A 27,961-nucleotide genomic window follows, 5' to 3' on the forward strand; every position below is an offset into this window, starting at 1 on the left:
GACCTGACACTGGACAGCTCCTACGCTTCCGATCCACTGTTGTTACACAGAGCAGGACGTGGGGACGCCACAGTGGCTGCATTGCGCCAGGCGTTGACGTGAGTAACTTGACAGGCCGGCTGCAGCGCCCGGACTGCTTCTTACCCCGGGCGGCTTCAGGGGGTAGATGGTGAGGTGGGTCTGCTCTATCACCAGCCGCAGTGGCACGGGTGGCTCAAGGATGAGCTAAGCATGACAGTTAGCTAAGCAGAACGCTATTCAACGCCTCAGTTGCTACAGCATTTTCACTGGCCATGCGAATCCCAGAAACGCACCCTGCGGTTTCCACTCATTCCAGTGCCCCACTTGGTCCGTCGGTCGCCGCCCAACCCCCAGGCAACGAGACAACGATTTAACCAGGGTTCACGTCAAGCACGGGCCACATCTTTAAGTGGTTTTCGCGACCAGCTCGCGTTTTTACGTGCATCGCGGAACTGTTGGACGTGTCTAGCACCGTAAAGCGCCCCAGCCAATTATCCAGCCCATCCACTTTGAGAGATCGCGGAACGGACGTCGTGCCGCGAAAAGTGCTCCAGGTCCGCTCTCCATACCTAATCTTTCCGTACTCGTCCACGGCTTCGCTCCAGCCTCCTGGTCGTCTCCTCCTCATCGTCAATCTCCATACGCTCGTTGTCGTTGGAATCCCCTCTCTCTGCTTGCCATTTCTTACTGCACGGGTCGGTTTTGCACGTTAGTTCTCTCTGCATTTGGTGTGCTTATTCGTCCGTCACTCCTTTCCTCTCTGCTGGCAGGAGTCCGACGTACACATGCGCCAGTCGAGATAGAGACCAAGACAGAGACAGCTGGTGTCCGGCGCCCCGTCACCCCTCCGTCATCATGGGATCTGTCGAAGTTGTATCGAGCCGACTCGAGTCGTTACCTCCTCGTCCGCCAACACCACCGCGCGAGACCAACCAAGCTATCGATGCTGCTGCCACGAAGCATCTTCTCGTCATTCCCCCCTCCTCCGATCCTCGACCCATGCACACGCCGCCGAATGTGTACTCACCCCTCTCCGGTGCCGACTCTACGAATCCGAGCATACGCAGAGCTAGGAAACGCGTGGGCTTCTCGGCCAAGGCACAATACAACGAGGCACCCATCTATCCCGACGCCAAATCTCTGCCGAGGCCGTCGCCGCTCTCTGCACCGTCCTCGACGCAACCGAAGCCTGTCAAGGGTATCCTTAAGCAGACTTCTTCTCCAAGTCCACTGAACTCCAGCAACCAGTCCGACACGCTGGCGACACCAGCAAACATCGCAGACATGTTGGAGTCGACAGTCAAGCAGCTTGCGGGTGCTGACAGGGACTCGAAGCGGGATGCGTATACCACACTCGTCATGACGCTCAAGACGTCAAACAACCTCCCGGATCGGATTGCGCTGCAGGGCAAGATGGGCCTCTTCGTCCAATTCATCCAACGGGATATTACATCAAAGAATCCTACAACTAACGGAATCGACGTTCCTCTCACCAACAACGCACTTTCCCTATTGGCGACGTTCCTTCATTTCCCCGCTATTGCCTCAACGATACCCAACGATTTCGGTGTTTTCTTTATGGACCACAGCATCCGATCCTTCGAGGACTCGTCGACACCAAAGGATGTTGCTCGACACCTGATGCACTGTGTCGCTACCCAGGACTTTTCGTCGAAAGTCATGACCTCCGATCGCGTCCGCCGCCTGGTCGCCGCCCTCCGCAAGATCGAACAGCACTTGCAGGGAAAGAGTATTGTCATGTCCCGGATCATGATATATAGGAGGTTGATGCAGCAAACCAAGCAGCTGATGGCAGCCCACTCCGATTGGCTCAACGATCTTTTGTCAGACATGTTGAGCACTATCAAAGACTTGCGAAATGCGGCGATATCCCTCGGTTTCGAGGCTGTTTACACGTTCGGCAAGGAGAAGTTGCTGTCGCGGAAGGTCATGGAGCTCTTTGACGCGTCCATTGAGGAGATGAAGTACGCAGAGCACTACCACCGACGACTGTTCGCCATGGCCAAGGAAAAGGAAGACAGAACCATGACTGCATCGGTCCCCAAGATCTGGAGTGTCATCATGCTCTTCATGCGCTGTCCGCTCGACCGTTGGCAGTACTTCAACCAGTGGCTGCAGCTCATCCAGATGTGCTTCAACAACAACGACCACCCACAGACCAAGCAGGAGGCGAACCATGCCTGGAACCGATTCGTTTGGTCTATGCATACTGAGGGCCAGTCTTTTGTGAAGCTTCTTCCCACATTATACCAACCCCTTGGCAGCCAGATCAAGTCAAAATACACAAGCAAACACATCCGCGAGGTTGTTTTTGGCAGCATCTGCAACCTCCTTTACTACACCTTCAGGCCTGGCACAAGCGCAACACTCCTCGACAACTACTGGGACGCCGCCGTGAAGCCGATCACAGAACTCCCCAAGGTATCCGCGCGTAATCCTGACATCGTCGATGAGCACCTGCGGCAAATGACCCTGGTATTGATCGGCCTCTTCGATTCATCCACGCACCGAATCTGGAGGGAAGATCGTATTAAGGAAACGACTCTCGCCCGACCTGAAGAGCTTCCATCTATCGACCCCAAGTGGCTTCGACGCAACGCAGTCAGTGTTTTTCAGGTCATGGACCCCATCATGGACAGGCATTTTCTCGAGCTCGGGGACAAGAAGAGCCAAGTAAATCGGTTATGGCGCACCTTAGTGGGAGCTGTTGCATCCGCCTGCTCGAAAGAGATCAAGGTCTCCGTTGACACCACCGCTTTCCTTTCGCAGATGTGTGGCCTTCTGCTGAAGCACTGGGAGACTGGTTTGGGCGACATGAAAGAGCCTGACTCAGAAACGGCGGTGCGATTCTTGGGAAGTGCGCAGGAGCTCATCACAATAGCAGTTGAAGCTTTGGGTCTGCTGCCCTTCACCGAGAAGATGATCTCACTAGGACGCACTCAAACCTTTACGCCTGTCTCAACGCCTTCTCACAAGCCCGGCAAGACCTCTGGAGACACCAGAACGCCCCTCCACCATCTGTTCGGCTTGGTCTCACGGCTTCCCCCTGGTATTCCGGATAACGAGGACTTCGTTGACTTTTATCGCGCCGTCTTCACGCCGTTCTTTGCAAACAAATCACCAAAGGCCCGCTCTGACCTTGCCCAGGAGATGCTTTCCATTCCTCCCAGTTGGTCACCCACAGATGCACAAGTACCCTATGCGCCATGGGTGTTTGCCTCCGATTGCCTAGTTGCCACTCTCAACATGTCTCAGAATAGTGCCCAGACGAACAGCTCGACTGGCGAGCCGATTCTTGGTCCCGAGTACCGTGCAGTAGTTCGGCTCCTTGAGCGCGGATGGAAGGAGGCGCCGAACTTGCCTTGGCAACACTGGTCCACACTCTACTCCCTGTTGTCTAACAGATCCAGCGAGGAAGCTGGCGAAGCTGGTCGGGCCCTAGGAGCAATCGAACCACTTGCAAAGGTCATTCGGGAAAGCCTTCCCACAGAACGTGCCGCGACGATTCCTTCAAAGACAATTGTAGCTACAACGGAGTTGCTGTCTGTTGCCAGTCATCCGCTTGACAGACAAGCTCTTGAAGCAGCTCGGCGAAGATTATGGGGTACGGCTATTACCGGCCCCAGATCTTTATCCTTCGACCCTTTCGACTACTTGTACAAGCTGACCGGTGAATTGTTGGAGCGTCTGTACGAGAATGGCGAGAATGGAAGTCTCAATGAAAATGTCGCCAGTTTCCTGAGAGAAACAGCCGGCTTCTTGTCCCGCTGCAACCCAGAGCTTGTTCCAAAGGCCATGGCCAACCTGGAGAGTGGTCTTACCATGTGGATTCGGGATTCGCAGGGCATTATCAAGACTCGGCAGAGCCCTGCGTCATCGGAAGCAGTAAGTACCCATTCTGATGGAATAAAGAATACTTTCCTAACCATGCGTAGGTCAAGTTGCTCTGGGATACCATCTCAAAGATCATCTTGTCAGGCGACAAGCCGGAAGAAATCCACTTGGATATGTACGAGGAATTGTTTTGCGCCGCCTTCGAAAGCAAGCATCGACACATTGTCAACTCGATCTCGGAGACATGGAATCGTCTGTACGAAAACGCAGAGAACATTCAGTACCCCGAGCACCTCAAGGCCGTACTGCTTTCTGTACAGCCCATGGTCGACATTGTTTTGCCAGGTCTTGAAGTCGCTAGCATCGCGTCTACTGGGCAGAACCGGTCGTTCGTTGAGTCTCAGGACGACATCGAAATGCTGAGTGTCGAATCGACGCGTTCGTCACGCAAGAAGCTCCGGTCTGTGTCCAACCAGTCTTCTCCACTCAGCTCGATACAGCGTTCATCTGCGAAGCTCAAGGCCCAAAAGGTCTCCAAAAGAACGCGTGGCAAGGCCCGTACTCCTACAGCTCGCTTGAGGCACGACGATTCACAAATACAATTTGCGCCAATCGAGATGTCGCCTTTGAATCCCAACACAGACGTGGAATCGCAAGTTCTCACGGAGCGACAGAAGGAAATCCGGGAAAGACAGAAGGACACTTCAGCAATGTTCCCTGAGATGCGCTCCAGCCCTGCTCCTCAATCTAAGGAGAATGAACCTCCTAAGCTTGACGCCGCTCCAGCGAAGGGCCCCGAGACTCCCAAGGATGTCACGCCAAAGCGAAGCCAGCGCTACGAAGAGTTCGTCAGCTCAACCCCAACCCCTAGACGAGGCCAAGCCATTGCTATTGCCGAACAAGACCACGATCAGGACATGACAGACCCGCCATCTTCGCCACCTGAACCCCGTCCATTCCCTCTACTCTCCCAGATCAAGTCGCGATCTAGCAGTCGCAGTGAACTGGAGGACTGGCAATTCAGCTCTTCTCCTGTTTCTGGCTCACCTCCTGTGGAGGCTGCAGCCTCGACGGAAGAGCCTACCAAGCTTGAGCTGTCGAAGAACGTCGCGCCTCAGCAAGAATCGAGATCAGCCAGTCCTGACCTGGGCTCCGCCGTTGACGACTCATTCCAGATGATACCCTCCAGCGTTGCTGAACCCGAACTCCCTCCGTCTGCCTTCGAAACGGCGCCGGAGGCTCAAGAATCCGAGGACATCACTACCGAGTCTGCGCTGGCAAACGAGGCCGAAGACACTCCGTCTACTCCTAAGAACACCCGGACGGTCGACATGGACGAGCCAAGGTCGGGCGGCGAGGTGTTTGTTGATGCTCCTTCCAGCCCTGCGCCCAACGTTCTGACTCGTTCTGCCTTGCGCAACGCTGCTAACAACCGGTCTTTTGAAATGAGTGACGGCGACGAAAGTAGCATGTTGAGACTTGTGGTGGAACTCGACCGTAGGCGGTGCGACCTCCCGATCAACGACTACCCTGCAGTGTCACCTCCCCGAGCTGACAGGACACCCAGGAGCACGAAGAAGCAGAAGACACCTGTGCTGGACTGCATCACTGTTGGCGGCGAGGACGACTCGGACGAGGAAGAAGTTGAAGATGATGAGCCGGCGGAGCTTGCTCTGTCCCAGGTGGAGACCCGATCCAGGAAGAGCAAATCCCTTTCGCAAGAGGCACTCGCCACTCCGGCTGATTCTACTACGGCTTCATCCCCCGACAAGTCTGGAAAGAAAAAGCGCAAGAGGGGCTCATCGAAGTACGACACCCGCCGCAAGAAGCGCCGCTCCGTCGATAGCGCCGATGAAGTCGTCTCGTCGTCGCAGCCCGAACCGGAAGTTTCGCAGGCTGAGACTTCGCAAATGATGTCTCCCCTTCTTGGATCGTCCTCTCAGGACGTCCAGCCCGGTCCACACGACACACCCTCGCGACGGTCCACCGGATCTCGCAGCGATGACTACGAAGCCGAAGTCCAATCCCAGGTTGTCGCCGAGCAACAAGAGGCAAGCTTCCGCGAAAGCCAGTCTCAGGAGTCGCCGACGGAGCTGCAGCCCACCCCTAGCGCCGCCTTCGAAGACTCCATGGAGGTCGACATTCCTGAACAACTTCCCGCGTCTACCCCGGCTCACGTCCAACCTCCTTCAGAATCTCTTTCCCCACAACCTACATCCCCAGGCATGGAGGAGACCCCCGCGGAGCCCGCCGATAAGCCCGCCAAGGACGTCAACATGCTCGGCTCACTGAGCAGCGTCCTCGCCAACCTCCGCTCCGCGTCCCTGTCGCGCGAAGAGGTTTACAAGATGGAGGATATGCTCATGGACATCAAGCGCGAGCTCTTCGCCGCCGAGGCTCGCGGACGAGCTTGAAGTCCACAAACACCACCGCCCCCATCAAATACCAATGTCTATTGTTATCATTGTCCTTTTCTATTTTCCCATCAACGTCCCCACGGGGATATGTCAATATTCCTGACACACAAACCACAACCACACCAACATCATTCATCACGACCTGTTCTTGCATTACCGGCGCAGATCTTTTGGGTTCATCGGCCTTGGAGACGGAAGAGAGACTCAGGGTAGCTGCAACGTATTCTTTTCTTGATTGTACGAAAAAGAAGAAATTTGGTTCTCTTTTTGGAGGAGACCCAAAAACCAGCCATGGCACGAGGGAGGGAGGGGTGGAGGAAGGGCAAGAAGGTTCCATTCGTCCTCATTATGTATTCCAGGAAAATTGTCGCGAAGCATGCATCTGAGGTGTTGATGAACCCCACCCATCACCCAGGATAATGAAAATCAAAACATAATTCAATCATGACCCGAACCGGTTTGTCTCATTTGTGAATCAATTTTCTTGTGTGACGGAAAAGCTTCTTTGATGGCGTGGGCCGTTTCAATCGTGATTTGTATTTCAAAGGGTAGTGGTTAAATCTCCGGGCCCTGCTTTGCCCGCACACCGCCCTCACCTGCTTGGGTTCATGATACCGTTTGTTTGCTTCCTGTCCTCCTCGCGCAACACACAACTCGCAAACACACAAACGTAGATTGGCCGTCTAAATAGCCCGCCCCCCTCTAACTTTGGCATTTCCTAGATTTGGTTTGTCCCCGAGACATTTCGAAAGAAATACGTTTGTGAGCCTCTTGCCCCTCTGGCCGTCTGTCCCAGCGAACACCGACTGCCAGCCACGACCCCCCTCGTCAGATTACAGACCTGAACGACAGAGCCTGCCTTCACAAAGCAGTGATGACCTGGGCGCCCTCGAAGGCATCGTTGGGCTCCAGCTTCTGCCAGCCCTTGACGGCGCCGGGCTCGACGCACAGCATGTTCTTGTAGCCGTCCTTGGGGGCGAAGTCGGCGATGCCCTCGGCCTTTTCGATCCAAGGGTTCCAGACGACGACATTGTCGAGGTTGTCGCGCACGACGGAGTAGACGGGCTCGCCGGCCTCGACGACGGTGACGGGGGCCTTGGGGCCGGCGGGGGGCGTGTAGATGCGGTCTGTCTCGGAGGTGATTGTGATGTCGCCAGACTGGGTCTTTGCGGCGCCGGCGTCGACCTTGTCGGTGTACGGGGCGTTGTCGAGGCCTTGGACTGAAATTTTTGTGATGTCCTGGGGGTCAAGGAGTTAGTATGCGGTGAATATAGCCGAGGCAAAAAGGGAACGTACGTTTACGCGGAGGTAGGTGTGCAGCAGGACCTGGCAGTCAAACGCCTCCTCGCCCTCGTTCGTGATGACGATTGACGTCGAGAGAGACTCGCGGTCGAGGGTGACGCTGTAGATGGCGCCGAACTTGTACCCCCACTTGGCCTTGGTCTCGTCGTCGAGGTTGGCCGAGGACAGGCCGAAGTCGAGCTTCACGGAGGAGTTGTCGCTGCCCTCGCTGGTGGACTTGCCGAGGAACTCCCAGCGGGAGGAGCGGGCGAAGCCGTGCTGGGAGAGCTTGGCGGTGGGCGGGTGGGCGTCGGAGGGGGGGCCGAAGACGGGGAAGACGAGGGGGATGCCGCCGCGGACGGGCTTCGTGCCGTCGAAGACGGTGTTCTCGGAGAGCCAGAGGCGGTCGCGGCCGGATGCGGACTTCCAGGAGAGGACGGTGGCGCCGTGGAGGAGGACGGAGACGGATTCGCCGGTGGGGAGGGTGGCGGTTACGCGGGTGTTTGAGTGGGTGATGTTGACGGTCGCTTGGGGCGGCAGGCCGGGCGTGGTTGCCAGGGCGGCGGGCTTGTTGGGCCGGTCGACCATTTTTGCTGGACGTTGGGCTGTTGTTTATGGAGGTATGTGTTTTCGAGCTTTGTGAGGTTTGGAGGTGGTATGCCGGGTGGGCTGTATTGGGACGATGTGTCGCGCGCGGGGTATGGCGGAGCTCTCAGTCAGAGGAGGTGGGATGGGGGAGGGAGAGAAGGCGCTTTTGGCTGCGCCGGGCGGTCTATGGAGATTTGGATGGAGTAATCGTGTGTCTAGCACGAAGATCGGGGTGGGTGAGAGGTTGTAGACGGACGAAAGATTGCGACTTTGGCCGGTCGAAGAGGTGGGATGTAGCAGTCGGACGGAGATGGTGGGCGGTGGGTATGTAAGCAATCTTTCTCGCAGCAGCAGCAGCAGCAGTAGTAGTAGCGGCGGCAGCAGCACAACAGAAGCTTCGACGGGGAGTGAGGTCAGGTTCAATCGGCGGTCTTTGTTCCTTGCTGGGAAAGAAATGGCGGGGTAAAGTGACATTGGGCCGTACAATGTTTGGAGGGGGAGGGGCTAAGCTTAGGCCGCGGGCTTAGCGTTGGAGGTCGCGGAAGCCAGGGCAGCTTCAGCTTTTTCTCAGGCACCTTGGGCAGCGGCCGGCAGGCACACCCCTCGCGGAGATACAACTGGGCCACGTAGCACTCCACCGTCGCAATGCGGAAAGGTACTTTGCATCCGAGTCTCCCGGGCTACCTTGCTAGGCTGCCTACTAGGAACAATAACGTCAGACACGGAGGCGAGCAATCAGGAGCTCGGGGGGTTTAGTTTTAAGGTAGACCCAAGCTGCGACCGCGCCGCCGCATCAAGCACTGAGGTACTGCCCGGTATGATAGGCACTTGATGGTGCCACAACAGCTGCAGCTGTGGTTTTTTCCCGGCTCGTGATCGAGGACAGTTACAGGGAAGTTTTCGCCTACACAGTCTCTTTTTTACCCCCTTTGACTGACTTTCTGTCGCTCTGCTAAGCGTCTTGCATCCAAGCTTCTTCACGAGGCCGCCCACCGCCGAATTCCCACTCTGCTTCCGCCTGTCACTCTGAAACAAGCTTCATCCTCAACCACCTCCCGAACGACTCACCCCTGTTTGATCAGTCTTGGGGACAGCCCAGCAACACCCATCCCTCGGTAAGGTCAGGTAGGTTACGGGATAAGGCAGCCCACCTATCCAGGGGCTCTGTTTTGTGGCGAGCTTGTTTCCTTTCCTGGGTTCGGTTCGCAAAGAACTGCTTCCGAGCGGAACAGCTGTCTTTACTTGCTGCGTATAGATGCGTGGTTCTTCGGAGAACAGACTCTTCGAAAAGAACGCATGCAGGGGAGTTCTCGTTGACCCTGCATAAGCTTGAAGCTGCTCGGGACGTTGTTGCAAGCCACGAGGCCGCCGGTGGACAAAGCCGCAACGGTGCCGGACCCGTCGGGGAAGGTGTCCCCACTTTCCCGGACGACATACCGCTTTCGTTCTCGCCGTCATGGACGACTTCAATAACCACGCGTGTTACTCGGTGGGCTGATTGACGAAAAGACATACTTTTACTAGGTTTCTCCCTGTTCCTCTTTGGAGAATCACAACTGCGTTGCGAAGCGAGACCGATCGACGCTTCTATGGCATTCTCAGTGTCGTATTCACATTGATCGACCCGTTGTGGGAAGTCAAGCATGCCGTGTTGTTCACTGGCGTCGAACGCTCGCCGTCTGATGATGCGTTGCAAGATCAATACTGTATTTTACTCTTAGCTCATCGATGAGATAGTCTTGCAACCGCAGTGACCCTTGAAGATCTGTTCTCTAGAGGTTGTGATTGCCTGGCGAGGATATGGGGTGATGATCGGTGAGATGCCGGCCCGAGTTAACGATCGGAACTTCGGCTGCATTCGATCAACAGGAACATGAACTCAAACAGCCACGATAGATTGAGTTTCTAGGTTTCAGCATGTTCTTGTCGGTTTCAATCAATAGCGTCCGTACCTCTTCAGACGTGCCTCAAAATCAACATGCCAACCCGGCAAGAGCACGATTCATGCCCAAATAACCAGATGAACACATAACACACTTTTTTCTTTTTAAAAATAAATATACTATTACAGAAGATACCCCCGTTTTTACGCCTTGTCCATCCGGAAACCAATGCTATCCCGATCGTCCCTCACAACACGGCCCCACTCCAGCAGCAGCCGGAAGAGGTAAATCTCCATGTCCTCCCTCCGAATCGCCTGCTCCGCCCACCGCTTCCCCTGCGTGGCGATCCACTCGCCGTCCTCCCACCGCGACTCCGTCTCGATGGTCCGCCCGTTGACCTTGCCCTTGCCGTTGAGCCCGACAAAGTACGCGAGCGTGCTGTGCAGCGCGTGGTACCGCAGGTCGATCGGCACGAAGTGCAGCCACGGGATCAGCCGCTCCGAGTACCACTCCCCAAACACCGACGTCAGGAAAGGCACGCTGCCGGCGGAGCGGATGGTGCGCAGAAAGTCCCGCGGCGGCGCCGAGTCCTCGTCAAGAAGGAACACGTAGCGGTGCTCCAGGGGGTCCACGTCCGCGGGCACTTGCCCCAGCTCGGCGCGGGCGACGTCGCACGCCGGGCCCTGGCAGTCGTACTCAGCGATGCCGACGTTGAAGGGCAGGATGCTGTTGGCCTCGGCGGCGCGGACGGCCTCGTAGGCGAAGTAGTTCTTCTGCGCGGGCGCGACGAGCAGCATCGTCACCTCGTCCACGACCGTGGCGTTGTTGACGAGGTGCACCAGCCGGTTCTTGTGGCTGCCGCGGAGGGTCTCGTCGCTGATGGGCCGGTCGCCTATCGCGCCGCGCCAGTAGAGCGCGTCCTTGCGCTGGCGGAACGGCTTGTTGAGGTCGGCGGCCTCGTCCTCCGGCGGCACGAGGGGAATGAGGATGTCGTTGAAGCCGTCGGCCTTGGACCTGCCGAAGACGGGTATGAGTTCCTGGATCGGGTCGATCTTCGGGGCGGAGAGGTGGAAGCTGTGCAGGCGGGTGATGTCCTGCTGGTCGCAGAGGGCCTTGGACTCGGCCCAGCTAAAGATGAACTGGTCCTCGGAGTGAAACTTGACGCAGTCGGAGCAGAAGTCGCGGATGTTCCAGTGGAGGCCTGAGCGGCCGGGGCTATCGGCGGGACAGACTGAGGCCTCTAGTTCGCGGAAGGCTTTGGTGGAGGCGTATGCCATTGCATTTGACTGCGGTGCGGCGGGCGGCAGACCCAATTGGGGTTCTGCGGGTTGGTTTTGGGCGGGTGGTTGGATCTCCTGCTTCGGCTCCTCCTGCTTAGGAGGTTCTTCTTGTTTCTGGCCCTCGGGCGCAGCATCTGGCTTCGGAGGCTCGGGAGGTGGCCCTCCAGCAGACTCCTCGGATCGTGAGGATAGCAACTTGAACTTCTTCGATGAGTTCCTACCAGCCTTCGTATACCTAATCAAATCTGTCCACGGAGTCAGGACTCTCGGCTGATCAGCCAGGTTAATCGGTATTTTCATATCCGACAGATGCTCTACGAATCCGTGAATCATGTCAATCATCGCGTCGAGCATCTTCTTGTTCTCGTCGTCCCACATGTAGTTGTGGATTGCTTTCTTGTCCTGGATCGTGACCACGGCCATCCGCGGCTCCTTCGGGATCCTCTCGTCGTACGCCTTGCGGATCATCTCGGGCTTCATGCCCCAGAACGGAAGGATGTCGCTCTCCATCTGCTCAAAGTGATCGATGATGACGGACTTGCGTTCCTTGGCGAACTCGTACCACTTGTCAAAGTTGGGCGGCGGGAGACGCCCGTAGTGTCTCTCCTGGTAGACTTCGGCGGCGATGCGGAGGCTGTCACTGGTCGAGGCTTGGCGCAGCCATCTGTCGCCGTTGACTCTGGCGTTATAGATTTCCCTCTCGAGAGGATGCCCCTTGACTGTATCCGACTTGAGGGCGCCATACAGGGTCATGCCCAAGAGGAAGAAGGGCAGCACGACAACGATGACGACCCTCCGAACAAAGAGGACGGACCTAATGTTGGCGGTGTACAAGAGGGACCCGAAGCCCGTGGCGATGAAGTACAGCGGGAGGATGGCGGCGAACTTGGAGTGAATCTGCCATTGGCCGATGCGCGTAACGTTTTGGTAGGCTGCTGACATTCCAGATATGAAGGTGATGACGCTGGCCGGGACGGAAGGACTGGTCTCGCAGACGAGGATGGCGAGCGAGCCGATCAATGCGGTGAAGGTAAAGCTGTCGATGAAAATGTCGAAGAAGTACAGCGAGTCGAGACCCCTGATGGACGTGGGGTATCCCTCATCGGTGGAGATGAAAGGAGAGGCGAGAATCTGGAAGACTTTGATGAAGACACCAGTCAGGGCCTGGATCACGCCGAGGGTTCTCAGCCTCAGCTTCGTCGTCTTTGTCCACGAGAGAATCCGGTGGAGGATGATGGCGATGGCGGCGTCCAAGAACAACCCCAGCAGTTGGAGGGCAAGTGTCAGGACCCGGCTGTCCAGGAGAGTCGAGCAGAAGAACGTCGAAGGAGGCTCCTGGTCGACGGCGAGGAATGTTCCGTAGCCAAGAATCAGGGCGCTCAGAAGCATGGTGACATGGGCGCCATTGAGCCATCTCTTGACGTCTTCCCAGGCACTGTCCCATGGCTCGAGAGGGCGTTCTGGAGGTGGGAGCGGTCTTCGGCAGTAATAGATGTCGTAAAACACCAGCAGCGTGCACAGAAGAGACTGTTACACGGTCAGTTTTGTCCCTCGACACAAATTTGGTCAACGTACTTGGACTCCCGGCGTGGAGCACTGCAACTGCGCCGTAACCTGATGAAAAACCTCCAACCTCAGAAAGACCATGAACACCAACAAAGGCACATAGTACCGCCTTGGCCTGGCGGGTACAGAGGCCTCAAACGTGCCCTTCAGCGCCGTCTCATCTGCTCAAAGGTAAGTCTCATCCTCACCCTCTTTTCAAGATTCCTCTTTCTCAAACTCACCAAACCTGCCATCAGCACCCGGCAGCCATTTCGCCAAGTAACTCGAGCCCCACGTCAAGCCGCCGGATATCAAAAATATCAGAACGGAAGACAACCTCGGCCATTCTGCGAGCACACGTCAGCGTCTTGTGAAACCTTGTGGCGCAAAACACTTCTTACCAACCAGAGAATGTCTTTCAAAATTATACGAAATCCATAGAAACGACACAACAGCACTACCACCGCACGTTAGTTACTGATTCATTTTCCACACTAATACGCAGGACCAAAAACAAAAACTTCAACGTCGTTGCTCAGGCCCTTTTTGTAAATCGCTTACCATAGCGCCGTGAGATGCACATGCGCATCGCGTGCCATCACCGCGAAAAGGAGATGGTGGGAATAACGTTCAAGCCTCCACAGCAGCTGCCATCAAACGAGAAATGTCGAGTTGAAAACAAACAAACAAGTCAATTGGAAACAAGGTGAGCTTGCCGAGAAGCCCGAACACTCCGCCGGATTTTCATACAAAGACGAACTTTACGGATGGAACACGGAGCGAACACTGTCCAGAGGCCAGGAACGGGCTGACCTGGGCCGATCCAGGGGGTGGCCCGGGTCCCCCAGCGGGCAGGATCTGTAATTACATAAGCCCAATTCAACGGCACAGCACGCCCGAGGTGGAGGGATGTGAAGAAACCCCCTTTAAACGACGCGTGCCCACCCTGGCTCCGCCACCCTTGGACCGCGTCAAGCTTCCTTCCGTTCCTTTCTGCCTGGAGCTTACGAGACAGCAGCTGGCGGACTGGGACGTTACGGTTTGGAATACCCACTTCTAAAGGACCGTCCTTCGTATTCCCCGTCATCCCGCGCCCGGCATCGACGGCGATCTTCGTGGGCTGACATCACCCTCATCTTTTCCCACCACAAAGACCAATTCTTAACCGGTACCACTGCTCAACACTCGACATCCCCCCCAATGGCGCCAATATGTCCGGCCTCAATGACTCCCCCATAGTAAAACGTCTCGCCGTCCCGGCAGTATGCCTCCTCATCGCCTTCCTCGCCTACTCCTCCCAGATCCTCTTCTACGTCGCCGACGACTCCCTCCCGCCCGGCCGGCTGTCCAAGACCGAAACCTACATCTTCAACACGTTGCTGCTATGTCTGTGGTACACCTACTACAAGGCATGCACCGTCGACCCCGGCCGGTACACCTTTCCCGACGAGGTCATCGAGGTCCCGGAGCCAGATGAATACGGCCTCCTCCGCCGCTGGTGCAGAAAGTGCTCCGCGCCCAAACCACCGCGGGCGCACCACTGCCGCTCATGCCGCCGCTGCGTACCCAGGATGGACCACCACGTGAGCCTTCTCTGCCAACTACTAGCCTAGCCATCCTAACATCATCCCTCAACAGTGCCCCTGGACCTCGAACTGCGTCTCGATGCGAACCTTCCCGCACTTCCTCCGCTTCCTCCTCTACACCAACCTCTCCCTCTGGACCCTCGCCCGCCAGCTCTACCTCCGCTTCGCCGACCTCTGGGCCCACCGCGCCCTGCCCTCCTACCTCGGCCCCTCCCTCCCGGTCCTCGTCCACCTCACCCTCCTCTCCCTCGTCACCTTCTTCACCTCCCTCGCCCTCTTCATCCTCTTCTTCTCCACCCTGCGCGGCTGGGTCCTCAACGAGACCATGATCGAGGGCTGGGAGCTCGACCGCCACACCGCCCTCTGCGAGCGCACCTCCAAGAACGGCAGCGGCGACTTCTGGTCCGTCACCGGCCCCGACGGCAAGAAGCTCCGCCTCGAAAAGGTCGAGTTCCCCTACGACGTCGGCATCTTCGACAACCTCGCCCAGGCCATGGGCACGCGCAACGTGCTCCTGTGGTTCTTCCCCTTCGCGAGCAACCCCGAGATCAGCAAGAGCGGGACGGGGTGCGGGTGGGAGTGGCCCGAGAACGGGATCAACAGGACGGAGGGCATGTGGCCGCCGCCGGACCCGGATAAGATGCGCAGGGGACAGGGCGGCTGGCCCGGAGCGGCGAGGGGCGCGGAGGGCGTGCGGGTGTCGCGGTACGCGAGTAAAGAGGAGGAGCTGGAGGCGTTCAAGTCACGGCAGGAGGCGGACAGGAAGAGGTGGGCGGGGGAGAGGTCGAGGCTCATGGCAGAGCTTGAGGAGGCGGACTACGAACTCGTCTCGGAGGAGTCTGACGACGAGTACGAGCAAGGGGCTGACGGCGAGCCGGGGTGGACGAATGCCGATGGCGAGAGGCTGCAAGACTTCGGGGTAGACGAGGATGAAGACATAACGGATGACGAAGACGTCCCTCTCGCCGAGATCCTGCGTCGGAGGAAGGTCCTGCAAAAGGACGGAGAAGAATAGACAAATATGATAACATCACAAAGATATTAAAAAACAAGCAAAACCGAATTTAATAGAGAAATCTTTTCTTGGGATGGTTCCCCAGGTTTCTATACTAATCCTCGCCTCAAACCAACACAATGGGGAGGGGCATCCAAAGGAAGGGCTCGCACATGCCATTGAATCCCCTAGACTCCAAATTCTACCAGACAAAAAAAGGTCGGCACACAAGACGCAGGACTGCAAATCCTCCCTTCCGCCCATAGGGTTGCCCTGATCCTGTATGCAGAAAGAAACTCGAGAGAAAAAAACAAGGAATTTGAAAAAAAAAAGGGCAAAGGTTTGGGTTTTTGTGTGACCATGAACCGCTTTAGCCACTCTAGACGCATTTCCACGGTCTTCTTTTTTTCCATCCCTCCATCAAGTGCCAAAAGAGTAGCTAGCAATCGTGTCGTGCAATCATGAAGCATCAATCCAGGGTGGGGTCCAGATCTATAACAAGAACCCGACGACGGTACCGTCCCTGACAGTCCACGCACAGAGAAACAGCGGCAGCTCGATTACCAGTCGTCATCCTCGTCCTTCTTCGCCATCGCGTTCTTTCTCGCGAGCAAGGCGTCCGCCAAGCTGTTGCCCAGGCTGGGCGTGGGGGTGTTGCTGCGGCTATCGGAGCCGTTGGATCCGTTCAGGCTAAGACCGGAGTCGCGGGCGGGAGTAGGAGCAGGTTTGCGGCCGGCGGCGGGACGCTTGACGGGAGGCTGAGGAGGGGTAGGCTTGCCACGGGCAGCCGCGCCGTTGGGAGGAGGAGGAGGCGGGCGAGGGGCCACAACCGGAGCGGGCGCTTGCTCCTCGACGTAGGCAGCGGGCACCCAGGCTTGGCCTCCGGTGTGCTTGGCGAGCCACCAGCCTAGGGAAGTCAGTTTCAGACGCAGTGACGAAAAGGGCGGGTGTGCTTACCGTTGTTCTCCTTCTGGACAATCTCAATAAGATCGCCAGCGCGGATCGTGAGCTCGTTCTCTCGCTGGCCTGCGAAGTCATAGAGGACCTTGGCCATGATCCTGCCGGGCGCGGGAGGCGCAGCAGGGGGAGGAGGAGGGGGCATTCTGGTCGCGGCAGCCGGCTTGGTGTGTGTGGGAATAGCTGCAGAGGCAGCTTGTTGTTGACGGCCAAAGGGTCCTGTCTTGGCTGAGCTGACAGAACTGTTGGAGCTGTTGGAGACAACTGAGCTGGCAGCAGCAGGAATCTGAGGAGTAATGGAGGGCCCCTTCTTCGCTGAAGAGGCACCTGGGCGGGGCTGGGGCCGGCTGCCAGTGGTGCGAGATGGTCTGCCATTGGGACCACCAGGCTTGATGAGCTTGCCACGCGTGATGGGCTTAGGAGGGACTGGCTTGCCCTTTGGTGTCGGCTTGGAGACAGAGGAAGGGGGCTCGCCAGGCTGAGTGTGTACAGCTCCACTCTTGTAGTAGTCGACAGGTTGCTGAGAGTCTTTGAGGACCTTCACAGTCTGCATCTTGCCGGGCTTCTTTGCGTACTCGATTACTTCACCAATCTTCAAGCTAAAGCCACCAGGCATGACCTGTTGCATCTGCGTGAACATCTCGGTCTTCAGTACACAGTTCAACAAAGGATCAGCCTCTTGTGGCGATCCCACGCCTAGGGAGAACCAATCGTCGCGAGCGGTCGAAGTACCAATGAACTTGATAGCACCCAATGGCATTGAGCGCTCGACGGAGATCTGCGGCTGGTGGTTGACCAGCATCTGCGCGACGATGTAAAACTTGCTGTTTGTAACCACCAGGATTCGGGGACTAGGCTTGCTGGATCTGCCGAACTTGGCCTCGAGGATCTCTCCGCGGCAAGAGAAGACGGCTCTCTCGTTGCTGCCAATGCCAATCGCGTTTCTGATCTGAGAACCAGGACCAGCTGCTGCGTTGATGCCAAGGTAATCTCCCAAGAATCTGCGAGAGCCAAGCAAACTGTATCTGCGTCTCTCTTTGCGGTTCTGGAGAACTCTGTGGCCCTGGTCACGCAGCTGCAAGAACTCGGCGCCGGTTCTCTTCTTGCGCCAGAACCGTTGAATACGAGTGGCAGACTCTGCACGGTAGGCCAGGTAGGCACGCCACATACGCTGGATACGGGTGGCCATGTTGTGCCAGTATCGGTCTCTCATGTGCTCGAGAGCAAACAGTGTCTCTGGTGACTTGATGAAGGCCTTGGTGGTACCCATCTGCCACTCTTCCTTGGGAATACTTGTGTCCTTGAGAATCTGCTGAACCGCCTGCTGGTATGATCCTTGCCATGTGTACTCGCCAGCGTATGAGGTGGCAGGCGACAGCAGGAAGAAGCGGTCGACAAACTTCTCGAACGTCTGTCTGTATGCGAAACCGGCGCGGCGAATGCGAACGTTCTCCTGGAGACCGAGGTACTTGATCTGATGCAGGACGTTGGGCACATTGTACTCGGAGTACGACTTGTTCTCGTTGGGCTTGATGGTTCGGATGTATGAAGGCTGGCACTTCATCAAGGTCTCGACGAGAGCGTTCGCCGAGGCTCTGATTCTATCACCAGCGGAGGGCGGCTGCTTTCGGTTGTCTTGGTCGACTTGGTGAGGGAACAAAGTATGAACGAATTTGTTGCCGCTGGTGCCGAAGAGGTTGAGCAGACCCTTGAGCAAGAGATCCTTGTTCTTGTCCGTGATTCCATCGACCGTGTAGGCGACATCACCGGCGTAGTGCTTGATGATGAAGCTACCTTGGCGGGGGGTCAAGTGAGGGTTGGACATGCCGTTGATGCTCTGCATAAAAGTGCGGTCAGAAGCAGCGGGGTCGGCGTGGGCGGTCTTGGTCGCATCCTTCATGGCGGACAAGATACCGGGAGGCCGGACCGCCTCGATGAGGTCGCACACGATCTTGTTGTCGAAGTACTTAATAGGTGTCCACTGAATCTGTTCGCGTGCGTACTCGTCTTGCTCAGCCTTCAGGGTCAACTGAATGAAGATCTGCTGCAGCTTTTCGTTCACGTAGTTGATGCAGAGCTGCTCGAAACTGTTCTTCTCGAAAATCTCGAAGCCGTAGATATCGAGGATACCAATGTTGTTGATCGTTGCCTCCTTCGCCTTCAGAGACTTGTTGACGCGCTCGACAATCCAGTCAAAGAGGTTGTTGTAGATTGCCTTAGACAGAGCATCTCGGGTCGCGACGGCCTGGGAAACGTTCGTGGGGGATTCGATGACCTCGCCGTTTCGCGGAGTGAGGATACGGATCGTGATAGCCTTGATCAGCTGGTCCGGGGTGACCTCCAACAGGTAGGCCAAGAAGTCTACGACCGACTGGTCGCTAACCGCGGCGTAACCGTCCTGACCTTCGTGGAACTGAATGTTGCCAGCCCACAGGATGGCAGCCAGCATGCGGTGGATCTCGTCCTGCTCAGCCTGAGAAAGACCAATAATCTTCATGGCCTGGAGGGTATCGTTGTATTCGGCCAAGTCGTCGATTCCGTCAACCTCGAGACACTTCGATCTGCTAGTGTAAACGTATGTCTCGGGCGTTTGAATGCCGAATTGTTGGCGGTAGTTCTGGGAGGCGCCCTTGGTGAACTGGTAGAAGATGTGGAAGTTTCGCTCGTTGGTGATTTGGCCGACGACTCTCGACTTCTCAAGGAGGTAGTTTGTGATGTCGGCACCGACGGGCTCGCCCTGCGCGTTGAAGTGAATCTGCAGATACTTGCCGAAACGGGACGAGTTGTTATTCCTCAGGGTCTTTGCGTTTCCGAAAGACTCCAGCAAAGGATTGGTTGCCAGCACCATGTCCTTGACCTTCTTGATGTCGCCCGATTCTCCTCCCGACACATTGGCGATGTACTGCATGATGCGCTTGGCAGCCTCGGTCTTGCCAGCACCCGACTCTCCAGAAATGATGACACACTGGTTGTCCTGGTAGGCCTTCATGTTGTAGTACGCGGATTCGGCGATAGCGAACACGTGCGGGGGCATCTCGAGACGGTTCTTGCCCTTGTAGCTGTCGAGGACCTGGTCGGTGTAGATACCCAGATCCCGGAAGGGATTAACGGAGACCAAGACATGGCCAATGTAGGTGTAGATTTCGGCGCCCTCGAATCGCTTCTTGAGGTTCTCGTTGATAGCTTCGTTGGACACCTTACTGAGCAACGTAAGATCCGAAACGCCAATCTCCTTCTTCTTGGTGACCTCGTAGGTGGCCTTCTTGGGCTTGCCGCCGCCGCCCGCCGCACCGGAGGGGCCGGCCGGGCCTGTCCTCGCGGACTTGTCCTTGGGACGTCGTGAGATACCCTAGAGATGACACGGGCGTTGGTCAGTTTCTGTGGCTTCTGGCAGTCGGGAGGCGGTGGGGGATTCGGGGTCACCAGTCGGAGGTGGGAATAGGGTGCGCGCGGGGCATGAAGCAAGCGTCTCACCATGCTGGGCAGTTCTCAATGAGGGAATGCCGGTATCTCTGTGTAGTTGCGCGCAGGCAAACAAAACGGTGAGGATATTTTGCGCTTGGTAGGATGAAAGAGCGAAAAAGTTGCTTTTTTGCTGAGTGAGAGACTGGAAGGAAGGCGCACCAGAAAGTGACGTTGCGGTGCGGTGCGGACGGAGGGATTACGCAGGTGCAGTGTGGCTGGTTCTTGCCCGAGATCCAAATCCAAACGTTGACCAACAGACGGTCTGCTGGCTGGCTCGGCGCAGTGGTCCCGGTCGGTCGGTGGTGCTGGCTGCTGGTGCCTGACGACACTGGTATTACGCCCAGCCTGCCCGTTCCCAGCGCCCACGTCCTTGCCTTAGTTGGTACCTTAGGGGGAATTTCTGGCGGGGCTTTTCTGGGGGGCTCAGTCAGCCAATGACCGAGGTTCTCCCGTGTCATGCACAGCCTCAAGCCGGAGAATCGGTGGCGTCTGGTTCCGCGTAATGCTCACGATGCTTTAGCGCTCCTCCTTAGGCGAATGGTAGCTCCACTCATCTTTATGCCCCCCTGTCCATCCCGCCCTCCTGCTGCGGGAGATTTTCTTGGAAGTTTCTGCCAAAAAAAAAGACCTGACTCTTGCTCCTGCCTGCCCGCGTGTCTGGAATAAGGCTCTGAGGTCATAGCTTTCATCAGGTTTTCCCTCGGCGCCCATTGGTGGACTACATATCGTTTTACGTTTGCGTGTGCCATGCCAAACGATAAAAAGTCCATTCTCGCAGCCCTTCGCAGTCTCATGTGTACCCAAGGTCAATTTAAGGTCTGGCCATGGTTCGTCCCAGAGACAGCGCGTGTAGCGCGGGACTGTTTCACCCCTCAACGTGGAAATGTTCTAAGCGCCAGCCCGGCTCAAGTTGGCCCCTCCGACCCTGACTGCGGCCTGTCCCGAAGCCGGCGGATCGTCATTATCGAGGCTCTTTAGAGAGCCCTCTTCCCAACGACCCAACGGATTGAAAACTTCGATATCACTTGATTGATAAAGTGGACATCAGCGGCATCCTCGGATGCCGACATCCATTGGGTGGGATTTCCAAGACGGCGCACCTTCTTCATTATGTCTGTCTTATATGCTCTATCTGCTAGCCCTGTTTGCTACTCATAATATTCGTCGTAACATTGCTGTCATGATCTTCGCTGGCCCAGCTTTCTTTTCTCTGTAACCTTATCAAGGCCAGGACGCACATCGCTTATCTTATCCCGAGAGCCCCAGTCCCAGACCCCTCACGATCCTAACGTCGTCCGCTTGGCGTTCGAGCGCTATCCTCATCTTCTCGTTATACTGTTTCTCTGCCTCTTCAACCCTCGCCTCTTCTTCCGACAGTTGTCTCTCTTCTTCAAAATCGTCTGCTTGGAACCCAGGCTTGCCCGAGAAGCTGACGAGGCCGAGCTTCTCACCCGTCCAGAACAAGATGTCATCATCGTTGACATTGTCCACCCCGGTGCGTGTTTGTGTTGATAAGATCTTTCTGGCAAGATCGTCTGAGCCCGGCATTGACGCGAACAAGGACGGCCGTTCCGAGACTTCGCTATGACCGATCTTATGCCGCCGTACCTCGGTGAAGCCATCCCGTTCAAACCACTTCAAGAGGCCAGAACCGTCAGAAAAGACGATGCGGGTGCCCTGATTCGTCACCGATAGGATCTTGGACTGAGAAGACGTCTGCCGGTTTTTCATGGTAGAGTTCTGCATGAGAGCTGCGGATGAGTTTCCTTGCGGCGGGCACAAGCCGTACAACTCCAACGATCCTTTGGTATTGTATTCGCCTGCAGCAATGAGGGTACGACCGCCGGCCTTCATCTTGGAGTCCAGGACTTGCTCCAAAGACAGCTCCGCCTTTCGACGTATCTCGCTATCCATCGTCGAGAAAGGATAAGGCAAAGACGCAAGACTTGAAAGCCTAGCCCCGGAGTGAATCGATCCTACAATCGACGGGAACGTGCGTCGATCGTAGTGGAGAATATTGGAAAAGCGCCCTGCGACGTAAATATCATCTGAAAAGGAATGTTCGTCGTTCGGGTTCGGCAGATGCAAGATGCTCAGAGGCGTGGGTTGCGACAGGGGCGCATACACTGGTAGCGGATCCGAATCGAACGGCGACTCATCCGGAGAATTTACCGCCAGCACATCAATCTTCTCGACGATGTCCCTCGGCGTCCTCACCCTGGCCCTATAATCGAAAAGGTGAATCCCTAGTGATGTTCCAACGGTCAGTGGCAAGCCAGGAGCGGCAGGAGATAGGGCTGTGATGGACCACTCGAACGACTGCTCCGACGCGACTTCGAGACGATTCAGATCGACTTCCCGCAGATGTCCTTGGACGGCAACGAAAGCCCTGCCGGAGAAGTCGTCCACAGCGATGCACTCCGTCACCCCAGTGTCAATCTTCCTAGACCGTCCCATGGTCTGTGGTCCGTCGAGATAGAGCACCCCATCACGGCTTTTCCCGACCATGGCCCCCTTGCGCCCACGAGCCCCCTTCAAGTCCCAAATGCACATGGACCCATCGTCCAGTGGCGATACAGCCAGCAGTTCGTTGCTGCTTTGGTTCGGGCTGTAGAGGGCCATCCCCCTGACGTCTAGCGTATCCTCTTCGTTCCCGTCCCGAATCCTCGGCTGCTGCAGCCAGCTCGTCGCAATAGGCGCATATCGCTGGATGTACTCGTTGTACCAGAAGACCGGCTCAGTCGGAAACGAAGGGTCCCAGTTGGCCATATCCCTCTGCCTGCGCTGTTCTCCCGTCTCTTCATCGTAAAAGTGCTGTGGCGGTTCCGTACCGCTCTGCTCTTGGCTCAGATGCACGGCAGCGCTCAGAAGAGGCTCGTCAATGACATCGTCGTCGACGATGCGGGATAGGCGGCGGCGACGCTGAATGGACTCCAGAAACGGCGACTCGTCGAATGTCCGTGATCGCCAGTGGCTATTATCGAGGGAGATCTTTTGCAGCTTTCGGCAGACGAGCTGTAGGCCGGGGAAGTCGTGAGGCTCGAGAACTGGGAAACCCGATTCCGGGCCTTGTCAGCTGCAAAATCTGGGGTGCAGAGCCAAGACGGAGAAGCAGAGCGGAACTTACAGGACAGGACGCGCAGCAGTATCTCGTCCGGAAGCTCGTCGAGCCTCTTCGGAGAGTATCGCGACGCCATTGTGGGTACGGATGTTGGGGAAGCGTCCGGAGACTCATGCGAAGGGTACTTCTTTTAGCCCTGAGTTTCGGGGTGGCAGAGGGGAGCCCGGACAGGATCCTGGGAGAAGAGTGGAGGGTCGAAGGATGATCCTATCGCTATCGTTATCGGTATTCCTGGCGCCCTAGCCCTTTACAGATTAGTGCAGATCCGGGGGTGGACCGGGTAGAAACGCCTGGACTTTTTGGGTGGGTTGCGCTGTCAAAGCTCCAGTTGTTTTGCTCGTCTCGTGCCGTCCTCTCGCTAATTAAAGGTTGTCGCTTCGTCAACAGCACATGCCAATCTGCTTGCTGCTAGCGGCTCTGTGCTCACCTTACACGTTGCGTTGCAGCTTCCAGAGCTTCCTTCATCGCGATTATCAATGACTGGAATTTTTCATGATCCAGACCGCGGGAAGCGGTGAGTCTCCCCCTCGAATGTCTGAAACAGTACAGCTACGTTCTTTCTCCTCCAGACAGCAATCGCGGGTACACAACAGGAGGCCAATCCCGCTCGGCTCTTGAAGCCACTGCAACCGTCGAATCCTTGGCAACGAGCCGATTCCGCATTCCCGTCGTACCTCCACAGCCTGATTTTCCACCGCGACTTGTTTCTACCTTATTGGGCTGCAATTCGTTGATACCAGGGTCTTCGTGTTACCCAGCCTGCAAGAGAGTGTCCGTTGAACGTGAGCGATGCTTGCGCGGCAATGCCATGCTTGCGATCCCTTTCGTTGAGTGGACGAAGTATTCCATGGTTGAAGTCGTTGGTTCAGACTGCGCCTGCAAGGCAACGAGCATCGGCAACATTGACGGGCCAAATGTTGTGAGGGCAACATGTCTCCTGCGACTGTCACCGTACGAAACTCCAGTCACAAGAAGAGAAGCCTCTGAGCTTACTCCAAGATCCAGATAGACTGAAGTGTAGCTAGAGCGGCTTCCGGTAGAGAAGAGGGATGATTGCAAGTCGGGCAGTCACATTTCGATTTCTTTTCTATCTTCTCTCTCGTTGCCTTCGTCTCCCTGCTTGTCGTTGTCCCTCCCGCAAATATCTCCACCTCGATATTTACGTTCTCTTCATTCACCTTGCCGAGGTGTCTGTTGATCACCGATGGACCTCTATGCATTCCAATCATGTACCCGCCGAGAAGATCATAGCTGGGTCGGTCTGCAGCAACCTTGATGATAATCATGACCGCGTGAACATGAGTCCTAGAAAGTTTGAGCCACCCGCGTGGTCCCGTTATGGCCACGCGATCCAGCCTCTGGGGAAAGACGAACTGAACCGAGTGATTCAGAGCCCATGAGTTTATCCATGTCCCCACGTTATTTATACTAAGGCAATTCGACGTAGCGTAACGGCGAACCTTCCTTCTCTGCGACATCGCAAACACGTTCTTCTTCGTTTCGTCACCAAAGTCAGCCAGAGTTGGACTCCTCTATCGCCCGATATCATAAGCAGCCCAATAAATTCACCAAATTCGTCGACGCCGCCAACACATGACAAGGCCAGAGACCAATCTCGGCACTCCCAGACAATGACAACCCCGGAAGTTTTCTTTTACGCAGAGAGATTGACCGAACTGACCAGGCTCAAGTGCTTTCATGGACACCTAGCACCCGTATCCAGGGGCTACCCTCGTCCTGCCTCCTGCCCAAGGTGCTACTACCGTGTCCAAGACATGGCGGAGTTATTCTACCAGACGTGTCCTGGCGATTGGCAGGGCGATGGCGCCTTCCTCAAAGAATGCCTCAAGGCCGCCGCGTGGGGAAATACAAATCCAGACGTCACCATCGACATTGGCGCTTTCGTCTCGTACCGTTGGAAGCTGATACTCCTGGCCGACCAACTGATTAAGGATCTCGGCCTGCCCGTCCCCGGCAACCAGACGTGCGCGATGTGGAACGAATATGTATGGCGAGGGGAGGTTCTCTACAATTTGGAGGGCTTTTGGGAGAAGTATCATTGGGTGTGGGACATCTTCGCCCACGACCATCGCATGCCTGAAGCTTCCCCCGAGCAGGGCCCTGACTTTGAGCGCTTCCGCCGGTACCTGGCTGCGTCTGTTATGCAAGCGGACCTGCCGTTCCAGCCAACTCTGGCCATGATTGATCGAGTCGTGGACTACGTCGGACGCGCGAAGAATGGTGATGCCGACTTTCGGCTACGCTGGCAAAGATTTTGATATTGATCAAGAACAGTAGCAAGTTGGCTCGGTTCACCGTGCTTACCGGAATACGTTCTAAGCAATCGGGCCGTCCTCCTCCCGTCTCTCGCTCTTCCGGAAGCAAACCATCAGGCCCAGGTCGTAGACCACCTTAAGGCATCCAGCACTCACGAAGGCCACCCAGAAGAGGTTACGGTCCACCAACACTCCGACGCCGAGGGGGCCTACACTCTGCGCAGCCGTCTTGAGGACATTGACAAGTCCCATCACTGTGGTTCGTTCCTTGGGTTTCAGAATTCCTGCTACGAAGGCTGCCCTGGGTGCCACATCCATGGACTGGGTTAAAGCCCGCAGAATCAAGAGAACTATCGCAGCGTTGACAGATTGCGGCAAAGGTAGGAGGGCGGTGAATACTGCGGAGGGGAGGTGGGTGAACACCATCGTCTGGTTTGGCTTGTAAGCTTTGAGTTTCTGGGAGGAGTCTTTCTGGGAGCTTGATACTTACGTTGAGGTTACCGATACGCTTCGCCAGAGAGGATGCAACCAAGGTGGTTACCACAGCTAGGAAGCTGCATACGAAGAACATGGATCCGAGAAGGCCGTTGTCCATGTCAAACTTCCACCGGAAGAAGAAGGCAATCCAGGATCTAGGAACACTCAGTTAGCTTCTCATTGACAGCCGAATAGACAAAGTTCACATACTGCGGTGTAAGACTGGAAGCAAAGGAGTCGAGTGCGAAGAGGAGACACAGCGGTATGACAACCGGAAAGCTGCTCTTCTGAATGCCGGGCAGCAGCTTTCGCCTCCAGCCGGCGGTCTCAACCTGTGGCTCGGCTCTCTCTGTGCCGAGAATGGGCCTTGTCTCATCCTCGTCATGAACTTCGGGCTCTGCCTCGGAGTCTTGGCTAAGCAACAGGACTAGAGCGAGCTTGAATACACCCAGCGCCGAATACCCGTAGAAGACTGCTCGATACGCGGCTTCGTCGCTCCACCCGGAGTTACTAGTCAGCGACTGAGCTGTCCAGCCACTCGTAATTGCTCCGACTGCCGTTCCGGCTGCTCCTACGAGGCTGTACCAAGCATACACATCACTTCTGTCCTCGGCGGTAGTCAGGTGGGCTACGATACTCTCCTCAACTGCACGGAATGGACCAATTTCGTTGCCTCTGTGCAAAAGATCAGCTTGTTATTCAAAGAGTCTGAAAACAAAATAGGATCATACCCGGGGCTGATGACTCCAAAGACCGCCGCAGCCAACAAGATCCAGAAGCTGTCACACAGCCCAAACGCGACACCACTGGCGACCATAAGCGCTGCCCCGAACGCCAAGACGAGTCTCCGACCAACTCCATCGGCGCAAGAAGTGAGAACCAGGCTGATGCAAGTATCGCCAACAAGCGTCAATGCCATGAACAGCCCAATTCGTGTGGCTGAGAAGCCTAGGAGTTCGAGGTATGCGACCAGATGCAGGGTCGTCGCGCCGTACGCGAACATGCGGACAAAGCGCTTGAGACATATCAACTTGACATCCTTGTGACACCTGCAAAGGCTTTGTAGGCCGCTTTCGGCAAAGCCGCGGATAAGTAGTTGGCGGAACATCTTTTGGATGCTGAACTGAGGGTGTGACTCGGGGAAGAAACGCGCCTGTCAGGCCGGCAGGGCGAAGTTTGAAGGACGCGCGATGAAGTGGGTCGCGGATTTGATATTTCCGCATTGTCGAGAGATAGGGCGCAGGTGACATACGCATTGAAAATTGACCGATTCCGCCTGAAGATCACTCTTATAAGTCCTAATTTATGAATGCGCTAAATATGGATGTTACTGTCATCGGATAACCCACTCTGCGCGGCATGTTCAAAAGTCCATGTTTTTTTTTGTCAAGGATACTGCGTGGATTGATCGTGACTTCACAATCAACTACATAGCCTAACCATCATAGGAACTGACTACTTTATTGCAGCAAAATTAGGAGATTCGTTGTTTTTTTCAGGGGTGAAAATGCCGTATCATGACTTCACTATTACGCAGACTCCTCCTTTTCGCAAGTTGTGCGTATTATGTATAGCCTCTCCCACATTATGAGAGACGTATTGCAAAGCCTGGAGAAGTCATGGCTTTAGCTAGGCATGCTATGTGAGCTGGTCGTCTGGGCTTGTGTTCGACAAGGTATACGCACAGCGAGAGACGATAATAGACATATCAAAAGCATAAGTAGTAATAGAGAAGGCGATAGACCATAAGCTCTCAAAGACGGTTGCAACTCTAGAGCTGGGCAAACAACCTATATCTCGCGGCTGGTAAAGTCCTTTTATAACGAATTTCAACAGTAAAATATGTTTTGTTGCTTCAACGGGGTCGAAGAATTATTTCAATATGTCTACATAAGTTTTTAACAATGAGATCTAGTGCAAACAACGACTTCTTAGCAGGGATGACTGTGTGAATTCCTTTGAAGTTCCATAGCGGCACTCTGATCCGGAATTCGAACATGGCTTGGTCGTCTCTGACGGCCCTCGAAGTGACCACCGTAAGGTTTAGGGGCTAGAAGTCCCGTAGAAACGTTTCGAGTTGCTGCCGCGTCCAACAATTTTCCGTTCAGAACTGGTTCCATGCGCGAGCCGCTCCTTCTCCCTACTTCTGATTCCATACGATCAATCACGAGTTCCCGATCCGCAACCATCTTGCCACCCCTAGCTACAGAGACGG

At 55.9% G+C, this 27,961-nt stretch overlaps 8 protein-coding genes across 8 annotated transcripts; 3 read left to right on the forward strand and 5 right to left on the reverse strand.

The window, feature by feature from the left end:
• Positions 1-876: 876 nt before the first annotated feature.
• Positions 877-6,290, forward strand: rif1 (Telomere length regulator protein rif1; the record flags this gene model as incomplete). The annotated part of the gene is made up of 2 exons (XM_036642936.1): positions 877-3,927; positions 3,978-6,290. 2 exons carry the CDS (start codon positions 877-879, stop codon positions 6,288-6,290), a joined length of 5,364 nt encoding a protein of 1,787 aa, XP_036492565.1.
• An 864-nt stretch (positions 6,291-7,154) lies between these two features.
• Positions 7,155-8,162, reverse strand: CGCS363_v011088 (Glucose-6-phosphate 1-epimerase; the record flags this gene model as incomplete). Its single annotated transcript, XM_036642937.1, has 2 exons — positions 7,155-7,532; positions 7,590-8,162. 2 exons carry the CDS (start codon positions 8,160-8,162, stop codon positions 7,155-7,157), a joined length of 951 nt encoding a protein of 316 aa, XP_036491549.1.
• Positions 8,163-10,248: 2,086 nt separating this feature from the next.
• CXT1-0 (Beta-1,2-xylosyltransferase 1) lies at positions 10,249-13,469 on the reverse strand (the record flags this gene model as incomplete). The annotated part of the gene is made up of 5 exons (XM_036642938.1): positions 10,249-12,852; positions 12,901-13,052; positions 13,113-13,217; positions 13,272-13,327; positions 13,432-13,469. 5 exons carry the CDS (start codon positions 13,467-13,469, stop codon positions 10,249-10,251), a joined length of 2,955 nt encoding a protein of 984 aa, XP_036491540.1.
• Positions 13,470-14,081: 612 nt separating this feature from the next.
• PFA4 (Palmitoyltransferase PFA4) lies at positions 14,082-15,471 on the forward strand (the record flags this gene model as incomplete). The annotated part of the gene is made up of 2 exons (XM_036642939.1): positions 14,082-14,453; positions 14,509-15,471. 2 exons carry the CDS (start codon positions 14,082-14,084, stop codon positions 15,469-15,471), a joined length of 1,335 nt encoding a protein of 444 aa, XP_036492239.1.
• A 539-nt stretch (positions 15,472-16,010) lies between these two features.
• Positions 16,011-19,884, reverse strand: MYO1 (Myosin-1; the record flags this gene model as incomplete). Its single annotated transcript, XM_036642940.1, has 3 exons — positions 16,011-16,357; positions 16,408-19,756; positions 19,882-19,884. The coding sequence occupies 3 exons, from the start codon at positions 19,882-19,884 to the stop codon at positions 16,011-16,013; spliced, it is 3,699 nt and encodes a 1,232-aa protein (XP_036491927.1).
• Positions 19,885-21,120: 1,236 nt separating this feature from the next.
• Positions 21,121-23,069, reverse strand: CGCS363_v011092 (uncharacterized protein; the record flags this gene model as incomplete). The annotated part of the gene is made up of 2 exons (XM_036642941.1): positions 21,121-22,919; positions 23,000-23,069. The coding sequence occupies 2 exons, from the start codon at positions 23,067-23,069 to the stop codon at positions 21,121-21,123; spliced, it is 1,869 nt and encodes a 622-aa protein (XP_036492236.1).
• Positions 23,070-24,768: 1,699 nt separating this feature from the next.
• Positions 24,769-25,272, forward strand: CGCS363_v011093 (uncharacterized protein; the record flags this gene model as incomplete). The annotated part of the gene is made up of 1 exon (XM_036642942.1): positions 24,769-25,272. One exon carries the CDS (start codon positions 24,769-24,771, stop codon positions 25,270-25,272), a length of 504 nt encoding a protein of 167 aa, XP_036491926.1.
• Positions 25,273-25,329: 57 nt separating this feature from the next.
• CGCS363_v011094 (uncharacterized protein) lies at positions 25,330-26,854 on the reverse strand (the record flags this gene model as incomplete). The annotated part of the gene is made up of 4 exons (XM_036642943.1): positions 25,330-25,698; positions 25,760-25,901; positions 25,957-26,421; positions 26,478-26,854. The coding sequence occupies 4 exons, from the start codon at positions 26,852-26,854 to the stop codon at positions 25,330-25,332; spliced, it is 1,353 nt and encodes a 450-aa protein (XP_036492057.1).
• Between the last annotated feature and the right edge of the window lie 1,107 nt (positions 26,855-27,961).

This window comes from Colletotrichum siamense (genome assembly GCF_013390195.1).
Source record: "Colletotrichum siamense strain Cg363 chromosome Unknown KSG_Cg363_contig07, whole genome shotgun sequence".
In the NCBI taxonomy this organism is placed as follows: Eukaryota; Fungi; Ascomycota; class Sordariomycetes; order Glomerellales; family Glomerellaceae; genus Colletotrichum; species Colletotrichum siamense.